General features: G+C 36.2%; 1 protein-coding gene across 8 annotated transcripts in view; it reads right to left on the minus strand.

The window, feature by feature from the left end:
• The window catches only part of atp2b4 (ATPase plasma membrane Ca2+ transporting 4), a 133,060-nt gene that overhangs the window by 40,937 nt on the left and 71,192 nt on the right, over window positions 1–20,931 (minus strand). For 5 of the 8 annotated variants that reach the window (XM_084395047.1, XM_084395046.1, XM_084395053.1 and 2 more), the window contains 5 exons: window positions 9,154–9,351; window positions 5,683–5,940; window positions 5,067–5,192; window positions 3,890–4,009; window positions 1,878–1,913 (listed from right to left, as the gene is read on the minus strand). In XM_084395047.1, the coding sequence (XP_084251173.1) occupies window positions 1,878–1,913; window positions 3,890–4,009; window positions 5,067–5,192; window positions 5,683–5,940; window positions 9,154–9,351 (738 nt within the window). The remainder of the gene's footprint in view (window positions 1–1,877; window positions 1,914–3,889; window positions 4,010–5,066; window positions 5,193–5,682; window positions 5,941–9,153; window positions 9,352–20,931) is intronic. The other 3 variants (XM_084395050.1, XM_084395051.1, XM_084395052.1) reach the window with 1 other exon arrangement.

The raw sequence follows: 20,931 nt of genomic DNA on the forward strand, positions 1-20,931 counted from the left end.
GTCCATTTTGTAAGGGTGCAACTCCCACATAAGCCACGCCCCTAAGCATTACATTAACATCATAAACCATCAATGAAGCTAGGATTAAATTTTGCACTGACAAATGTGCATCTCTACAAAAGCTCTTGGCTGCATCTGAATGAATTATAAGGCAATGTAAGACCCTGTCCATAACCCACTATACTTGCAACATATTTCCAAGTGAAACAGGATATTCAAGAATAAAGAGAATAAAAAAAAAAAAACAAGGGTTGAACTTAAATTTATCTATCAGGAATTGATTAGATTGTGGAGAGTGGGTGTTTTGTTCAAGATCACAACATGGAGCAAGATTAAATACTCTCTAAATAGTTCTTGGCTATCATTTTAAAAACCGAGGAAGACACTAAATACATACACTCGGAGTTGAACCAATACCAGCTTGTGTTTTTGTGCTTGAGACCAAGGGCAAAAGGAAGGAGGATCTGTGCAGACAAACTGAGCAGTTCTGTCTGGAGCAGATGCTCAGTCCCCAAGCGCTACAGGGGGTGGGGCTGCGGAGGGGTTGTTGGGGTCAGCCAGGGCAGAGTGGGCACACTCTGAAACACAGTACAAATGTTCACAGATGACCCGGACGAGCACACAGAGATAGTTTAATTCTGAAAAGGAGAGACATCTAAATGTCATTAGTGGAAAACTAGATCTAAAAAAAAAAAAAAGCAATTTTTTTAAGACAATAAACACACACATATATATAAATAAAATCATTAGGGTTGCCGATGTTAACGTGTATACTTAAAATAAACAAAGCTTTTTAAGGTGTTGAGTTTATCAAATACAAATTGTACGGTAGAAATGAAAGCTCTGAGCAAAAAAACACTGGCAATAACAGGGATATGTAAGATGGTTATTTAGTCCAGGAAATGACTTAGCAAGTCTAGTCATAGCAATGACTCTCAACGTGAGTGCTGCATTTCAAAAACGACATACGTCATTAGAGGTCGACCGATTGATCGGTTTTGACTATAAATTGGCACCGGTAACTGATTGCTGGAACACTCGGTTATCGGCAAAAATCCATACCAAGTTTTTCTGGGTTGTAACGGTTGCTGGAGCGGCTGAGAAGGGTGCGCTGTCATTACACAGCACGAGAGCAGCCTCTAGAGGCTGAATAAAAACAATCACTGACGCCTTGTAGTGTTTGTTTTGACACACGAGGCTGTGGAGGGGAACAGAGCGGGACACTTCATATGCGGATTTAAACCAGACAATGAAACGGTATGTTATACAGCACACTACCATTCGGGTTTTCATATCATTATAAAGTAATTAATTTGTTGACTAGAGTAGCCTACCTCAAGTAGTTAAAACAATGTGACAAACGCAAGTCCGACCCAAATGTTTAATTTCACTGTTGTTACCATCTATTTGCATTCGTTTATATCCATTTGTTTGCTTTTATGCATTCTTTACACAGCGAAGTTGCATATTTAAAGCTAGTGACATGAGCAAGGAAATTTTTGATTTGCTCAAAAATACAGTAAAAACAGTAATATTGTGAAATTATTACAAATTAAAATAACTATTTTAAACTATTATAAAACAATATTAAACTAATCTTTGATAACCGTGATTTAAATCGACTGAAAAACAATGAACTTGCAAAGTCTTCTGGCTGCTTAGTGCCGTTTCCAGCAGGTGAGAGTTGCACCCTTTAACAGTAAAGCGAGGCGAGAAGCTCCCCCGGGCTCAGCAGGAAGGAGTAAGCAACAGCGTGAAAGACAGAGAGAGAAAGTGAGCAAGTGAGTGAGTGGGACTGACACGAGACTCCGAGACTTGCTGCTGAATGGGGAGGGGGAGGGGGGGTGGGGGAAGGAAGAGGGAGTGGGTAAGGTTACCTTTGTTGCGATTTTCGGGGGGTCCTTGTTTTTTACCTGTTTAAAACGAGAGAGAGAGGGCGGAGGGCTGATATAACATGGCTCAAAGTAAATAAACCAAAGACAGAAAAAGAAAATAAAGAAACACAACAACAAAAAGAATAAAAAAACTAGATAAGTAACACTACATTACATGAGTATATGTGGGATTGGATGTTTCATCTATAGAAAAAGACAAGGACTGGAGGGTCTTTATGCAGGGTACACTGACGGCTCGGTCATTGTTTTTGACTGTGGCACACAACTGACATAACCTCATTACGATTAGGGGTTTTATAAATTTCCTAGTTTTGTTCGCTTGCTTCACAAACTATGGCAATACCAACAGGCTTTGGCTGAAACCAAAAAGCAATTCTCTCAATTTTTATTGGCAAACACATTCGACAGAAAGATGATCTCGGAGCCTGAGGGAAAAGGGAAAATTACTGCAGAAATCTGACTATATAACTGTCATTATAACAAAAATACAGGAATCGAAATATTTAACGTTTTAGAGCTGCTCTTTTAACCTATGAGGCAATGAAAGAAATCAGACTATTTAGACCAGTCTGACTGTTGAATTAAGTGGCGACCCAACTATCAAGAACATGTGAGAGACTGAGAGCTGACAGCAGGTGTTGTCCGGTTTTGACATACCCTGGAGGACCAGGAGAGTCAGTGCATGCAGAAGGGACATACTGCATGCTAAATTGGAGGCTAAAATAACATGACAAGAATGAGTTTCTTTGGCCATTCAATTATCATGATAATCTCATATATATAAGTTTATGTAGGGCTGGGCGATATGGCCAAAAAAAATACACCACGATTAAATTTTTCATGTCAGTCAATATTGCTAATTATCGTGATAAATGTCAAATCTTTATTTCCATTAAGTTTAAAGGAAGATTGTTGCTCCTAAGGGAAAGTTAGCTGAAAGGGCGTTACCTGTGATTTTAAATAATTTTTGTGATTAAGCTAGCCTATAGCATTTGTGCATTTATACTAAATAATATAAATGCACAAATGCTATAGGCTAGCTTAATCACAAAAAATGCTGTATTTATATTCTATTACTCCTTTAATACATTTATATGTCTACATTAATAAAATTAATAAAATTCTAAATTAATAGCCCCACATTTCTGCCACAATACCATGGTGCAGTTAGTGTTACTACTACAGTAAATCCATGGTAAATAATGGAGATTTGTAGATTGAAAAGTCTTCTGACGGTATCGTTGCGCAGTGTTTCTCCTGTTTGTCAACGCTGTTTCATCTGGCTTTAAACTAGTTTAAATCACCAAGACGTTTGTGTTCTTTGCTGAATTCAAGCGTTTAGTTCTCACTGGATCTCACAGCAATGTTTAGGCCGATCAGCTAGTAAACGCATCTGCTTTAGTAAGCGTGCCAGCGCTGCAGTTTGAACTTTGATCCGAGCGCATAAATGGTCCGTGTGCCGCGGTTCAAATGAGTAGTGCTGTTTCGTTGCACTTGTGGCGCATAAACATTATATCAAACATTCATCGAACTCTTGCTGTCGTTTTATCAAGGAAAATTATATAGAAATAATTATAATTAACATTTTATCACCCAGCCCTAGTGTTTTGTGTGAATTAAAAAAAATATACATTTACCCAATTAGAAATAACTCTCTCAAATTTAGCTTGAGCTAACAGAAAAAAAAGAGAAAACAAAAAGTAAAGAAAAACTTTAAAAGAGTTAGTAAAATGGAAATTAACTGAAGGGATATCGTACGTCTCCATCGACATACTGTGATTATTCCCCAAATAAATGTTGAATTTTACCCATGGCAGAGGGTTTCAGACCAGCAGGCATTTTTGGGGGAGGGTGACAATTCAGCAAATCATGTAAATGGATCTTACCTCTGGCAGGCTGATTGTAGGTAACCTCCCAACTAGAGAGGTAGACTGGTTTACTCAAAGAGAGAGGGGAGTTATCCAAATGAGCCTGAAAGTATGTTAGAGTCTCACCTTTCTTCACCTTCTTCTCCTCATCCTCACTGCCCAAGAGGGTGAAAATGATTCCAGTTTGAGAATTCAGGCCCACAGCAGTGACCACCATTCGGCCAGATCCCTCCATCACATGAGTTCCTGAATGAAATCAGAAGCAAAGGTCGTCACAACACCGGTCAATACCAGTCAACAGTCCTTTCCTTTATTTAAAGTTACATTTTAATAAAAAAAAAAAAAAAAAAAAAAAAACCTTTGACAGTAGCATGGTATAGCCTAGTGGCTAAAGCTCAAGGTAGGTAACTTGGTTCAAGAGACATGAGCTATTTCCACCCAGTTGCATCCGGGTCCAAACACTCCTTTAGATTCCAAAAGCAAACAACAAACGGTGCTAATATACACTCATGGTGTGCTGTAGTGTTGATCCTATCCTGTTGATCATGATCCTAACCTTTATCTCCATACCAAAATCTTGGTTGGCCAGACAGATTATTTTTTTTATTTTTTTTTATTAAAATATTGTTGTCCAAGACACTGTGAGCCCGGAGACTGTGGTGTACACCATACATTTTTAAAAGCTTAGCTTAAAGGTGTGCTATAAATCAACAGTGCTCATAAACGACTGCGTTTAATTGAGATTGCATTCTCACTTAAAACAGAGTAAAGGCTTGCACCCGGAAACAGTATTATCTGAAGGCCGACGTGTCACAACTTCATAAGCAGACTGTGTGCTTGAGCAAAGCACTTAACACCAAGGCTGCTTCAGGAGGATTTTTTCGGTAGTTTAGTGTACTGTACGTCGCTTTGGATAAAAGCATATGCTAAATGACTGCTTACCTTCTAAATTACAATACTTCAAATAAGAGCAAAGCTGCTAAGTGGTTTCAAGAAATAGTAGAGCATACATGCCTAGCCCATTAATGTGAGGTCTAAAATTAACAATTAAAAAAATTACACTATCAGAATTACAATCTGACAGGATGAAAAAAATATTAATATTACATTTAAAAATATATATATTTAATGACAGCAGCACAAAACAATTAATAAGAAAAAAAAAAAAAAAAAAAAAAATTCTAAATCTTTTCTAAAATCCTAATACTTTGTATATTTCCACGTTTAAACCAGGGTTGTGGTCTCTTTTGCACCCTACAACAGAAGCTAACATTTTAAAGAGGATGTGGAAACTCAATCTCACCGGAAAGGAGCATGGGGTCCTTCTCCAGAGATTTGCGGACATGATCGGCCTCCCCAGTCAGAGAGCTTTCATCAATCTTCAGGTCATTACCCTGGATCAAGATACCATCAGCTGGGAGAAGGTCACCTGAAGGAAGAGAACATGGGGTGGTGAATGACTGTGGGATGACAGAGAAATACAGAAAAAGACATTTCAATTTCCAAATCAGACACAGAGGCTGATTTGGCGACCATGATGACAGATCTCTCCTGTGGCTCTTGGACACCCCACGCGTCGCCCACATAGCAGGCACCACAAGCAGCAGCACAGTGACTCATGCAAGCCGGTAAGCATGAGTCATGAGCCATGCTTTGTGTCTCAGAGAAGACTGGCAGTCACATATGATCTATCACAACCGCTGGTGAATTCAATGAGGAACTGGCTTCTGAGGTTTAATAAAAAAGCCAAAGGGTTCTGGAGGGAAAACTATACTTTATAAATGCCACAGCATTCATAAATCCCAAATATGACAGAGATCACTGAATCCAGTGACGTGTCACATCTAAATCTGTCATATTGTGGAAATAAATAAACATGTTTATACCATATTTTCTCAACTCTCAGATGGAACCCTCACCATATTTGATTTGTGCGATATCTCCCACGACGATCTCAGCAACAGGGATCTGGATGAGCTGACCCTTGCGGATGACTGTAAACTTCTGCTCCTGTTCTATGCGGCTCTGCAGCCCACGGAACTGTTTCTCTTTGCTCCAGTCATTGAAGGCCGTCACCAGCACCACGATTATAACTGAAAACAAGATGGCAGCACCTTCAATCCATCCTGCCTGGGCCTCGCCCTCATCTTCAACACCACCAGCTGCTTGGCCACAGCCTGGAATAAGAGAAAAACAATTAGAGAAAATCAATCCCTTAAAACATCCTGTCAAACATCTGTATCTTACAAATCTAAACTATACATAACCTTTAAATAGGTTCATACACCTTTGGAGACCATTAAGGGTCCAAGCAATTACAACAGCAGCTGCAAAATTCTGTTTTATCAGAGTCTCTTCTTTGGAAAGTTTCCTCTTGCTAGAAACATGTTTTATCGCAGATTTACACTTCATTGACCTAATTTCCTCCTAGAGATCTTGAAGACTGTCTAAGGTCATCCTTGTGGTTTGAGCCATATGGGTAATAGGAAGAACCTGCAGTCGCAGCCAAATTCAAGTTCTTCGGCATTCAGAACAGTGCTTATGAAACAAAGTCCCAAATGAGGCCGTTATTAAAACATAAGCCAAAATGTTGAGTCACTACTAAAATCGGAATCAAAACAAAAAAAACATTAGACTACTTTCTGGACAGTAAAGCAAAGGCAGCGGCTCCATAAAACTTTTCCACTTTCAAAAACATAAAAAATAAAATAAAATAAAAATCGTACTGACTCCAAACTTTTAAACGGTAATGTATTTATTCAATTTTTTCATACCGTATTGTTCCGAATATAAGACAATGTTTTTTTTCTTCTTCTTTGAAATACATCTGAAAAAACAGGTTTGTCTTCTAATTAATACTGTATATTAGGGGTGTGCAATATCGACAAAAACATATCTCGATATTTTCAAAGTTTTGTTCATAATAATTAGATGGTACAAGTCCATAATACTATCAGTAAAATATCATGGCTGGTTTATGCCTGTTGTTGACAGCAGACTGACTAAGATATTCATATTTTTCATATTTTATGCAGTGTTCAGTTCACAGCAGTGACAGAAATTAACATTTTTATTAAAGGGCAATATTTGCCACCTTAAATTTATTTCCAGGGGCATTTTCACGTATATATGGACATTTTTTTCTAAACTTATTTAGAGGTATGCATCACGTTTTATGTCAAATTCTAGCATTCAAATTAAATTCTATTAGAATAATAACACAGTACCACTGTTACCAGTCAAATTAAATCATTAAATCAAAATCCATCTTTGTAGTGCAGAGGTGACACAGAAGCGGTATCAGAACTGGCATTAATATATTTACACTCCATTTACAATTGCATAAATAAAGCCATGACATTGTTTTTGTTTTTTTATTCAATATTTAAATATGAAATGATTTCTAATTTTAACGTTTTAAATAAAGTCACTGGCCAAGTCACTGTCTTAACTCTGATTCGTTCAGGAAAGAAGCAAGTTGGTCATTGAATCATTAAACTGATTCGTTCAAAACGCGGATTTCAGTCAAAAGATCATCACTGTCTGTTGCATGGAGACTTTGTTACGGTTTCATTTTGAAATTCTCATCTGCGAAATAAATGGAAAACAAACAATATTGACAATATTGTGTCTAAAAAGTAGCCTAACTCACAATGCTAACTTGTTAATTTAATCACATTTGCTAACTAACATAACATAATATGATATAAATATGAGACAAAAATTCATTTGGGGACACACCTATTACTGCACTGTCACGCAGTGAAAGCAAAGCACGAGAGACAAATGGGATGTACATAGTTAAAATAATGATTACAATATCATCATATACGATACATATATTGCACACCCCTAAGCACAAAGAATGAACTTATAATTGAACTGACATTTGCCAACTTTCTTCTTCTCTCCTCCTTTCGCATGCAGGAGACAGACGTAATATGCTGCCGTAAATGACGCGAATTGTCACGTGAACAAGCAAATCCACAAAGATAGAATATAAAAAAATACGTACGCTAATTTGGAAAACATTTAGATATGTCTAAGTCAAAGTGTCATCTAAAATGTGAGACCTTTCATAAGTAAAAATAAGACTCTTTATGGCCTTAAAATTTAAAAATCTAATTTAAAACTTTAAGGATCCACAGGAACCCTGTAATATTCAAGGTCTAGACCTTTGCATGTCAATAATACACCCGCAACAATAGGTAGTGCCAAATACGTGTAAAACGAGTGTGCCAAGAAATACGGTGTCAGAGTGTAATGTTAGATCGGGAGCGCAAAAAGACAGTCTTAAAAACGCGAAGAGTCAAAGAAAAGCTTACGGTGTTAATTTGTCATTTAATTTTGTATTTGAACTGTGCGGCTTCAAAAATAGACTAGGCATCTATCTTTAGCGAAGCGAGCCACTTCTGAAACGTGTCACGGCATGGCTGGTATAAACACAAGCATTGACTAGAGTGGCCGTGATCAGCTCCAGAGGCCGTGTCGGAGCCATAATGCGCCGCAGATGTGTGCATGTTTGCGTGCCTCGCTGACGGGACCAAACTTTCCCCATTTGTGATTTTAAAACATAAGACGGTACCCAGATTTCAAAACTACAATAAGATTTCACTTCAACTGTTAATGAAATTTTGATGGGCTACATGGTTTTCACTATGGGATGGATGGCCTAATTGTTATATAATTCAGATGGGCTACAGGTTATTTTTATTGTATGCCAAAAAGTGTTTATTTCTAAATATGATTGTTGGTACATTTTACCAGTATTTACCATCCTTTCAATACAAAAATGTAAATGTGAAAAATATGCAGGATCAAAATCATTTTCAAATAAAGGCATTCTCTTTATCAAAAACCCTTTTCCAAAAGGTACATCTTGAAAAAGGGAGGTCGTCTAATAATCCGGGTTGTCTTATATTCGGAATAATAATCACTTAAGGAACCAGCAGAACATTGTCACTTCTGAAGCAAAGTCGTCCTCTTTGGAAAGAAAATACATCTGTACCTAATCTGCAAAACGGCATAATAGCATCTGCCACTTAATGAAGAACCAATTTAGCATCCGGAGTTCAAACTTGTAAATACAGCATGAAGAGTGCTCTGCATTTTCCCACCAGCCATTATGATGTAATGAGTGTGCAAAGCCTACAAAAACAAGTATTTGTATAATTCATATTTTCATATATTTAAATATTTTTATTTCTATATAAAATACTAAAAGTTACATTTTAAGTACATTCATTTTACTTTCATTAGTGAAAGTTTATTTCGGAATATATATATATTTTTTCAAATCAATCGTTTATCTTAGTTGCAGAGTGCAGGAAAACAACCCAAACAATATTTAAACAAACTTATTAAAAACTCTGTTTAAAGCCACTACTTACTGTCGTTGCCTTCCCCTTGTGGGTGGTAGAAGGACAGGCCCAAAGAAATAATGGCTGCCACCTCCAGAATAATGAGGGTGACATCCTGCAGGGCCTCCCATACCAACTGCAGAAAGGTCTTGGGCTTCTTTGGGGGGATGAAGTTTTTACCAAATGATGTGTGCCGCTTTTCCAAATCAGCAGGGTTACCAGAGAGGCCTGCAAAACATACAAACACAATTATTATTACAACAGAAGGCATAGTTCTGTCTAATTGGATGATACCCGTTACTGCAAATCAATGGAATTAATTTTAATGTAGTAGGTTTATATTTCTATGCTAATTAACTATTACTAAACACATGGTTCATTGATTTATAAATACGATACATACATCACCAAAATATGGTAAAATTAGCTCTTGGGCAACAGGTATTTTGAATCACTGATTGGATTGTACACTTAAAACAGTCTGTTCAACTTGACATTCAATGTACCACCTTATTTGTGGTGCATTTACTTTTTAGACCATAGCGGTCGCAGACAAATGAGATGTATTGATGAGAAGCCAGTGTCATTTGTTTTTCTGCGTGCATAATTCAAAACAGTGGCAAGCAAACTCAGAAGTGGCAAGGAAAGCAAGCCCAACTAATCGTACACCTTGATTCATTTAATATGGAAACAATTAAGCATGCCTGGCTGGCAACTATGAATTTTAAAACACTCTCCATACCATGTCAACTTTCATCAGTGCTTTGTGGTAAATGGTGTTGGAATAGTCATCACACACACGTTCATGGGGTTATTATTTTAACACACGCTCACTAACACACACAATAAAAGCAGTCAGATATTTCCGCGTTTCAGGTGGATTATCATGGATGTGTGTGTCAAGGTTTATAGGAGCAGCGGAACAATTAATCAGTGTTGAGAGCGGGGAGTGCTTGTAGCCGATAAGCCCAGAATATTGAATGAGTTTTAGCCTTTGCTTTAATCAACCAGAAACTAGTGCATAGTGTATGGGAGGGTTTAGGTAAAATAGAAATTTCTTTAAAATGTATTTCTCACAGAAACCATTTTGAAACAAGGCTAGTCATTGTTCTCCTTTTATCTGCTATACTTAGCTAAAAATGTGCCCTGCCAAGATGTCCCTCGCTCACAATCAATCCTCATTTACAAATTGCAGACATCAGATATGATTGACTGCTTTATGCCAGCAGCAGGACTTTGAAAAGGCACTGCATCTTGTCAGTGTTTCTAAATAAATTATTATGCACCAAGAGAAACATTGAAGAGGACGAGTGTGTGTGCATTCTTCCTCAGACATGCAGCTGTCAACTGACCAGCCTGTTGATAAGTGACACTGTAGCAAGGCTTCCAGGGGGAATGGAGAACAGAAATCTAGCAACTGGGATTTTAGATAAGAACCAGAGGATAGATACAATAAGATCTTGGTCATGTAGAGGACAATCCTAATTTACTAATTCATTAAAGAGATAGTTCACCATAAAATAAAATTGCCTTGTCTTTTTTTTGGTCCATACAATGAAAAGCCATCTGTTGTTTTGGACCCCATTCACGTTTGACCATTTTTCAAAATATCTTCTCTTGTAGCCTACTCCACAGAAAGAAAGTCCTACAAGTTTGTAATGACATGCGGGTAAGGTTAAATGATGATTTTCCTTTTTAATTTTCACTTTACAGATTGTCGCTTGTTTCTTGCATATTTTTTTTCTTAAATATTTTGACATTATAATTTGATTATGCCTTCAGTTACCAGTAAAAGTATAGCAGTCTCAGCTCAGTTAAGCACATTTTACCATGTTTATTACAATTCTTACTCAAAATCAGCCAAGAAAATGTAAAAACCTCCTGTAGATTGCACCGGGGATTACTCATAAGAATCACTGTGACCAAATATTTCTCTATCAGTGGGGTCATGTTTAGTAATCAAGAAATCCTTCTGTTTGCCCTCTACTCTAAACAAGCTGAAGGTCAGAAATGATTGTACAAAGATTGCCCCCTCTCTTTATTTCTCCCCATCTATTTATCTCTCGGTCCACTCCAGACCGGCCCGTGAGTGATTTGTATATGTGTCGACATTTACGGGATTGGGAATTAGGCCAAAAGCATTCTGGGCCTCTCTGTGGAATATCAAGTTGACGTGGCATTTATTTAATCATTTTGAGGATTCTCTACATTATTTTGAGTTCTTTATTTAGGTTGGATGTTGTTTTTCATGCCCTGTCAACATAAAGACGCTGTATTAGGATGTTAAACCTGGTGTATTCTAGGGGTGTGCGATATGACGATTTTTGATTGTGGACGATTAAAATGTCTCCACGATCTGCTTTTGAAGAAATATCATAGTATCGTGCATTCTATCATTTGCTGTTCTGGCGCCTCTGTCCCAACATACTGAACAACGCAACATATATTCACATCAAATGTTAACGTAGCGGAACGGTACACTGCAGTTCACAAAAGTTCATAATTTGCATGTGCTTTAATGCCTTGTCAGTTAAACATTTAATTTGCGTGCTGATGCGCTGTTCTAACGTGTGTGTTTCTCAGCGCGTACATGTGAAGCTCACATGCACTAAAAGCCTGTCTACAAGCGCCTGAATACTGGTCTAAGTTATCTTTCGAGTCTTATTGTGCTAATACTGTCAAATACACACATGGTTTACATAAACAAAGTCGGTGATGTCTAAAGTGAAAGCAAACTTGAGAAAATTGAGAGAAAATCTGCTTGTCAAATGCGTGTATAATAGACGGATCACGCGCAGCTCTTAAAGAGACAGTAGTAATAGTAAACACGCTGCCACTTGTCCTTAAAGGGATAGTTCACCCAAAAAAAAAAAAATCTCATTATTTACGCACTCTAATGTTGTTCCAAACCTGTATTAATTTCCTTCTAATATTTTTCTAATATTAATATTTTGAAGAATGTGGCTATCCAAACAGTAGCTGGTCCCCATTGACTTCCATAGGAGAAAAATATACTATGGAAGTCACTGGGGTAACATCAACTGTTTGGTTACCCACATTCTTCCAAATAACCTTTATTTTCAACAGAAGAAAGAAACTTATTCGAGTTTAAAACAACTTGAGAGAGTAAATTATGACAATTTGAATTTTTAGGAGAACCATCCCTTTAATGTTAATAAAACAACAAATTGCAAAGAGAAAATCAATCACTGCTCTTGACTGATAACTTTAATAGTAGCTTTAATAAGTATCAATGTATAATTTATACAGTGAAGTCTATGTTTTGTTTTATTTTCATATTTGTTCATTTAATTACTTTCTTCAATGCTACTGTTAAATACACCTACTGTAGCTGAAAACATAAAGCACTGTTTATTTAATTTGTATATTAAGTCGTGTATGTGTAATGTGTATCTTTGATCTTAATATTCAATAACAAAGAAAATAATGACAAATATTTTTTATCTTCGCCCTTGTCTGCCATTCTTTTTTATTTTATATTTTGTTACCTAAGGCTTTGTTTTTAAAATATGGACATTAGTTTGGCTGTAGTGCTCAGTCACAAAATAGTAAAACCAACATAAAAAGAATTGTGATAAAATCGTGAATCGTGATTTTCCTGAAAAAAATCGTGATATGATATTTTTGCCATATCGCCCACCCCTAGTGTATTCCCACAAAACTCCTGACTCACTTCAACAGACAGCATCTGGTCCTGTCAAACAGAATTGTTTCAATTTGGAAGAGAACAGGCGGTCATGCAAATCAGGCAAAAAACAGTCCCAGATCTAGTCTAAGGATGGAAAGTTGGAGCACTCAGGCCTCAGAAAACACTGTGTGGAAAAAAAGTATGAAAATGTTAATTTAGATGCCTTTAAATAAAAAAAATAAAATAATAATAATAATAAATAAATAAATAAATAATAATAATAATAATAATAATAAAAAACAGTAATAACGTGATTATGTAAGGACTGACAGATGGAAATCTCCATTCAAGAAATCATCATATACAGACACCCAAACATTATTCATGCGTTTAAACGCTAAAGGCTAACAAGAGCTGACTGCCTTCAAGACAGCTGCAGGCAAATCTATGGATGGGAGGTTGTTGCTGGGAGGCTGGTGTCAAGGTAACTGAAGCAGAGGCTTTGAAAGAGGATGCTGAAGGGAGATGGTTGTGATGGTAATGGAGGAGATCATTAACAGGGCCGCAGAGCTCAGCGGGGCCAGGGTGACAGCCAAGCACAACAAGCTGCATTCCAACTCGGAACACAAATTACTTTACGAGGGAAAGACTTTCATCTGTTTCATAAAACTCTACTACCCACCTTGATTTGTGCAATATGGCATTTTAATATGAATACAATAATTGTGACAGTAATGGAGATGATAAATTAGGGGAAAAGAGAGGTTTGAGTCAATGTGTCATCAGCAAATATTTGCAGTCATGAGACATCTTCACAAACGTCAACATGGTGATGCGTCAAACAGAAAAAGAGGGGGGAAAGGCAAAGGAAGGGCAGGAACATCACAAACCATTTTAAGTACTGGTCCAGTCTGTATTATGGGATTCAATCCTTCTATTTTTAGATGTACAGATTGTACCCAGTGATTACCAATGCAATAGTAAACTATTATCTTGTCATGAAGACCTGAGATGGTATATGATGATATATGAAGTTAACATGTTCATGTCCTCATATAGTGAGACGACAGGCACTGAAAACACCACAAGAGTCATGCAAGCTACAGTATAGTAGACAGCAGACAAAACTGTGCCACTCATTCACACAGACAGGCAGACTTCAGCCAAATATTTCTGATGCTGTCTGTGATTTTAATGTTAATTAAACAACAAAAGACAGAGGTAAAAATCTCTCACAGCTCATGACTGAATAACTTTTGTTGGGTTAATCTGTTTTTAATTTACAGTGAAGACTATCCAATGTAGGTCTGCACGATTAATTGAAAATAAACCGAAATTGCGATTTGGCTAAGTGCGATTATGAAATTGCAAAAGCTGTGATTTTTTATTAAATAAATATATACACAGCGTGTTTGTGAAGAGTGGCTCTGACTTTAGTAGTTAATGCTGCACCATCTCTGACAGCACTGCGAGTTGGAGGCGCTTATAACATGCATTTAAAAAAAGTAACATGCGTCATCCCAAACTTGTAATGCGAAGTGCTAATAAGCCTGTTGTCCAACATAAGACAACATTTAATAAAAAAAAATTACACTTACTCACTTCACAACTTCAGTCGAAAGAACTCAAATACACCATATATTGCGGCAGTTGTGAGTTTGTCTTCTTGATTAATCAGTCTCAATCCTGATCTCAATCAGATCAATTATGATGTTTACATGAAGGCTTTTCAGTCCGATTGAGCCATCAATCCGCTTACTAATGGGTTATTTGGTTGCATGCAAACGTAGCCAGTGACAAATGCTGTAATGTTTATTGAAATATCGGAAATCACCGTTATTGAAAAAAATTATATCGCGATATATATTGATTTTGAATTATTGTCCAGACCTACCGTAACATTTTGTATCTTTATTCTATTCTATTTATTTATGCTCCTGCTTGTAATTTGTTCTTATTTTACTTACTGTTCACTGACTGTTTGTAAATTCAATTCAAAATTTGAAAACAATCTTCTTTGTGCCGAGTAAGCTATTGAGAAAAAATAAATAAATAATACACCATTCAAAAACCCAAATGCATAGTGTGAGCAAACATTTAGGATGTAGGTGAGTTGATTGTACCTTAAAAAAAAAACTCCAACTCACCTAAGTGGGGATTCACCCCATTTTCCAAAATAAAATTAAGGCCCTGCTGAAGACTGGAGTAATGTTTTATGTTGAGTAATGCTGAAGAAAGGAGTACTTTTAAAAATCTATTCAAATAGAAAAAGTTATTTTAAATTATAATAATATTTCACAATACTACTGTTTTATTGTTTCTCTTATCAAATAAATGCAGCCTTGGTGAGCATAAGTGACTTTTTTTTTTTAAACATTAAAACTTTTGAATGCTAGATCATGTCTGTTTAATCAATTATTTGTTTATTTATTTTCTAAATTTGTTTGGGATTTTAGCAACCAGGCTCATTTTATGCAAACAAACCTTCACAAAATGCAGGATATTTAAGGTGGAATTTATAGTTTTTGCTCTAATGGCCAGAATAAGTGAGATCCTGAACATATGGAGAGCATAAGTCACAACCCCTACAGATAAACAAACTCTCTTTCTCTCTGAACAACATGGCCATTATCCTTTCAGAAAATCTGACCTGAAAAACCTGAAGAAAATCCTTTCTCAGGCTATTTAATGTAACCTGTGTTAGATAAATATAAAAAATATAAAAACTTATATGCCTTATATGCAACTTAAATGTTTTATACAATTCAGTTTTAGTGTTGATTATTAAATAAGTTTGATTAACTGAATATTTTAACTTATATTATGTATTTTCGGTTTCGGCCAAATGCATCCTGAATTTTCGGTTTCAGCACATAATTTACATTTCGGTGCCTCTTCTATAGTCCAACTATTTGGACCTACATAAACATGCTGACTCACATCTTTTGTGGTCAACTGAAGGAAGAAAGTCTGAAATTTGGAACATGACAGCGTATTCATCTGCTAAAATGCAACAGCACTGGACAGGTAAATCATTTCATATTTAATGGTTGTCTGCTCATTTCTCCGCTGCTCCACAGGGAATGGGCTTTTTTCTTCTAAAATCATCTTGAAAATCTAAATTAATTAAAAGTACAAATCACAATTGGTGTATTTTAAATTAAAACATGATGTGTGCTTGTGTTATAATTGCCTACTTATCATTTGATAAAGGTAAAACATTTATAGCTTGATTGCACCATTTTAATGTTTTACCCTCTTTTCCCTGCTAAATCTATTTGCTGCTGCACCGTGAGACTCAATTCTCAATTTATCTTGCCATTGAACTGCTTAAATTTGTACATCAATTTGTTATTCAAACTATGCAATGCTTTCCCACATGACATTACGAAGCAATAAAACCATCTAGTTCATAGCTTTTTTAAGTTGATCGTATGACCCCAAGGATGACTATAGAAGCTTATTTGAATAGATAATTTCTACTACATAAAACGACATATTTTCACAACATTTTCAAGCTACGTGATATTATATCATATGCTTATCTTCAAAGCGTTTTGTTTGGCCTACCTAAAGGCTAACATTCTAACATTACTACTGGGACTGTTGACCTTGATCCCATGTAGTTAAGTACACAAAAATAGCAAGGAAAGACCATTTTCAAATCTGCTTATTCCATCTAATTAAGCAAGTGTTCATCAGCTCTTTATGATGTGTAGGGTATGTAGGGGCGCATAACTTGCCTGTGCAGTGGGATAAAAGCAATAACTATTGCTAACAGGACACAACACTCTTGCTGGATGGAACACTTGAGGAGAATTTAAGGAGGTGTGCACTTAATAAAGGTCTTAGTTTGTCATGCAAGACTAGTCTTCAATTAGCATTTAACTTTTTTTTAAACACTAGGGGAGAAAGCGACAAGACAAAATGTGTCGTTTTAATGTTTTTTTTTTCTTTTTTTCAGCTAGCTCACGTCTGAAGAAAGCCCCACTTTAATACACACCAGGCCACATGCACTTAAAGAAAACAACCTCCATATCTGTTTTCATCTATGTCTGCTTTGCACCAGTAATTCTTAATTGCATTTCAGTAATGCATTTCTGCATAGAAACATCTCAATACACTGCTGCTTTTTGGCCAAAACAAATGATGAACCATGCAATGTGTATGCATATTAATGTGTCTGTCCTTTGTGTCTGCCTACAATATGATTTCCCACAAAAAGTGCTCAAAATGCACAGAATAAGCATGTCTAGTGTGTTTTAACAAGTAACGAGTATGTCAGAAAAGAAAAGAAAAAATTTAAAATATTTATAGAAGATTTACCCATTTAAACTTGTTTTTAATTATTCAGTTTGGGTGAAAGTATGTTGTATTATAAATTAAATTAGCCAGAAAATATGATATCTAAACTTTCTTTTAGTTATTATGTAATACACAGACAGGTAGCCAATATAGGCTCTAGCACTATCCAAATCAAACCTGAGTGTCACTGTGCATTTTTCGCAGTTTGCCGTCTTGTAAACATACCGAAGCATGACTGAAATTACATGATCTGATTTTCTTGGTTGTGTTTGTTCTTGTTCACCATTTACATGCAAATGTTACACCTCTCAGTGTTAACAAACTTTCAAGACTATCAAGTTTATAAAAACAAATATAGTTGTTTTTGTAAAAAAAAAAAAAAAGCTCACTTATTTAGCTTAGCTGTGACGCTGTACAAACACTTTCAGTGTGAACTTGCGCGTCTGCAGCTTCAGTAACGATGTTTTTGTGAAACAAATTTTGTATATATATATATATTTTTTTTTATGGTTTAAATTTGATAGTTAAAGATGAAAACATTTTGCCAACAGGAGGTATCGTGTCACTGTCAGTCTTTTTACATCAGTGCAAAACTAGGGTATGCAGATTAAGACAACTATTCATCGGCATGCACTGATTAATTCCATGTTGTAGCAAAGAAAAAAATAATAATAATTAAGACCAAACCAGGTGCTGGTGGACCAACTGAGAAAGTTGGTAGCACCAGTGCAACCAGTGAAAAAGTTAGTCTGGAGCCCTGTAAGACATGATAAACAAAACTGGCCTAAATAAATTCAACAGTCTCTAGTTCAAAGCCTTAACAACAGATTCTCTCTTTTTTAGCAACAGGCTCTTAAGTTACTATTGTAAGAAAAAATGATGTGGACGTCGAAGATCTCAAAAATGAAGTTTATTACAGCATAGCAGTGGCAAGGTACACAAAGCACCTTGGGTTCACCGGCGTCAGAATGAACCCAGAACATCCAAATCTCAAACCTTTTATCCTGTTACAGTTTTACCACTCTTCATGTAAATGAAGTTGCTCTTGTAGCAACAGCTGTGATCTGTATGTTAATGAAGTTGTGACACCCCATTGTCTGAGAAGGTTCTCTGTGTCCCACACCCATTCCCATTCTACAATTGACTACCATTTGCCCAGGATGTGATCAACCCAAATGGTCAAGAAACAATATAACTTGACTGCCTTAATCTCTATGATAAGTAAGCCATTTTGGGGATGAGCGCATTCTAAAATATATTTAGGAGTGGAATCTGGGTCGAGGCAGACTACAATTTCTTACACTATGGATGGAAGGATCCTCAAGTCATTGGAGAGGAAGAGGTAGATGGACAAGATTTGGGGTCCAACGGTGGTGTGATGGAGGGACTTTTGATAAATCTTCGTCCCCTGCTTCCAGTGCCCTTTCAAAACACCACCTCTGCATCTCCTCTTGGCACGCAAGAACCTCAGGGGGTTTCTGAACAAACTCAACAGGTTAATTTCACATTGAACATATTACAACTAAGAGTTTGAGTTTCACTCTCTCAACAGATATCATTAATTCTACAGAAATTGAAATAATTTCACATTATCATTATAGTGCTGTTCACTGTGAAGATATAACTGGATAACATTACGGTGGCTGTGAGATGTGTTGTAATCACAAATCTAAGATGCCATTTCACAGCTAAGGGAGAAAAGCAGAGAGGAAATTCTATCTGCCATTGGCATTTATGATGTCCCTCAATTTTAAACCTGCTGAATAGATGGATGGCATTTTAGCTTTTCTGTCAGACTACTCAAATGAGCAGGAAATATCAGCTCGACCAAGTAAACCAATTTACCATTTACCAAGTAAATATATGCAGATATAAAGTCCAATGCAATTGGACAAAGGAATAGTTCACTTAAAAATGAAAATTCTGTCATTATTTACTCACCCTCAAGTTGTTTCAAACCTGTATGAATATCTTTCTTCTGCTGAACACAAAAGAAGATATTTTGAAGAATGCCGGTAACCAAACAGTTGATGTACCCCATTGACTTCCATAGTATTTTTTTCCCTAATGGAAGTCAATGGGGTCCATCAACTGTTTGGTTACCGGCATTCTTCAAAATATCTTCTTTTGTGTTCAGCAGAAGAAAGATATTCATACAGGTTTGAAACAACTTGAGATGGTGAGTAAATTACAGAATTTTATTTTTTATTCCTTTAAAAGTGGGCTGCAATATGCTTCTGCTGCCATTGCAACTTGCTATAGTGTATTCAAATTGCACTTTAAACAGCTAGGCTCTTGACCACAGTATTACATGGTTAATTACTCACTTTTCATTCATATGTATGAATGGCACTTTTTAGTAACAGTATAGCCTTGACACATTCATTATATTTTCAAATGTTTGGGTCTGTAAGATATTTTAAATAAATTAACACTTTTATTTAGCTGGTTTACATTAAGTTGATCAAAAGTGACAAAGTTACATGTTTATGTTACAAAATATTTCTATTTCAAATAAATTATGTTCTTTTGAGCTTTCTATTGATCAAAGAATCAAAAAAAATCTTGTGACAACAGTAAAGACTGTATTAAATGCTGAAAATTCTGCTTTGTCATCACAGGTATAATTAACATTTTAAAGTATATCCAAATAAATGCAGTCATTTAAAATTGCAATAATATTTCACAATATTACTGTTTTTATTGTATTTTTGATCGAAACAAAATGTAGCCTTGGTGAGCATTATAGACTTTTATTCAAACTGTAAGAGAAGTTTTAATTCAATGTCTTATAATACTAACTGTTAGTGACTATAGAAAGCAAAATTATAATTGAACTTTACCAACTTAACATATCCTTAGTGATGAAAATATCCTAAATTATCATTACTTGTTTCAGGCCGTGATTGAAACAGCTGCCAAACCCTTGTCTAATATTAACAGGAAACAAATGAAAGGAAGTGATAAAAGCCAATGTTGGCCATCCAGCCAAATAAATAAGGGAATACCCTCCAAAATAAGATGACCGGACAACATTTCTTCAAGTACACTGAGAGCCATGGGTGTGAAAACAAGTTGAATTGATTTAGAGTGGAATTTGAGGAGTAGTTGAGTACAACCAGTGTTGCCAGATTGGGACGGTGATTTCCAGCCCAAAAGCTCACCAAAACCCGCCCACTACAAGAAAAAACCGCCCAAAATTTTACTGCCGCCAAAATAATATGATATAAATTCATTACCATGTCATTCAAGGTTGATAAGCACAATTTTTATCTTCTTAAAACAAAATAACAATGATAAAATAAAATAAAAAATAAAATTCCAGGAAAACAGATCAAAACAGGGCAATAATAAAGGAGAATTATAGCCAATATGACTAAAATGTCCAGATGGACACTGTCAAAACGGCAATCAAGAAATGAACCGATTACTTTAACCCTCGGAAGTACACATTGCAGAACATAACGCAGAATTTAGCAGTCAAACTCATTCATCGTTGATTCAAACCTTTTTCAGCAGCTGTCAGGGTCGAGTATAGTGCAATCTGGACGGTGTAAAAGTTGCCGATGTCTCTGGTAAGGTTAGGTTAGTGTGCACATGGCCATGGACATATTTCACGTCCCATATTTCATTTAATTTCAAGTCATTCAACTGTGCTCTCCTCAGAGTTATATTCACCATCTATCCCACCAGGTGTACGTTTTTAGAGTTGCTCACTATCTTACTCTTTACTGTGTAGATAAAACTTTGGCATTAGCGATCACTTGAATATACAGCTACAACTTATCGCGCTCAATCGCATCTGCCTGCTGATCACTGATTGGCTAGAAGTGCGTGCTCGTCGGTGATGTCAA

This window comes from Rutilus rutilus (genome assembly GCF_951802725.1).
Source record: "Rutilus rutilus genome assembly, chromosome: 22".
Taxonomy (NCBI): domain Eukaryota; kingdom Metazoa; phylum Chordata; class Actinopteri; order Cypriniformes; family Leuciscidae; genus Rutilus; species Rutilus rutilus.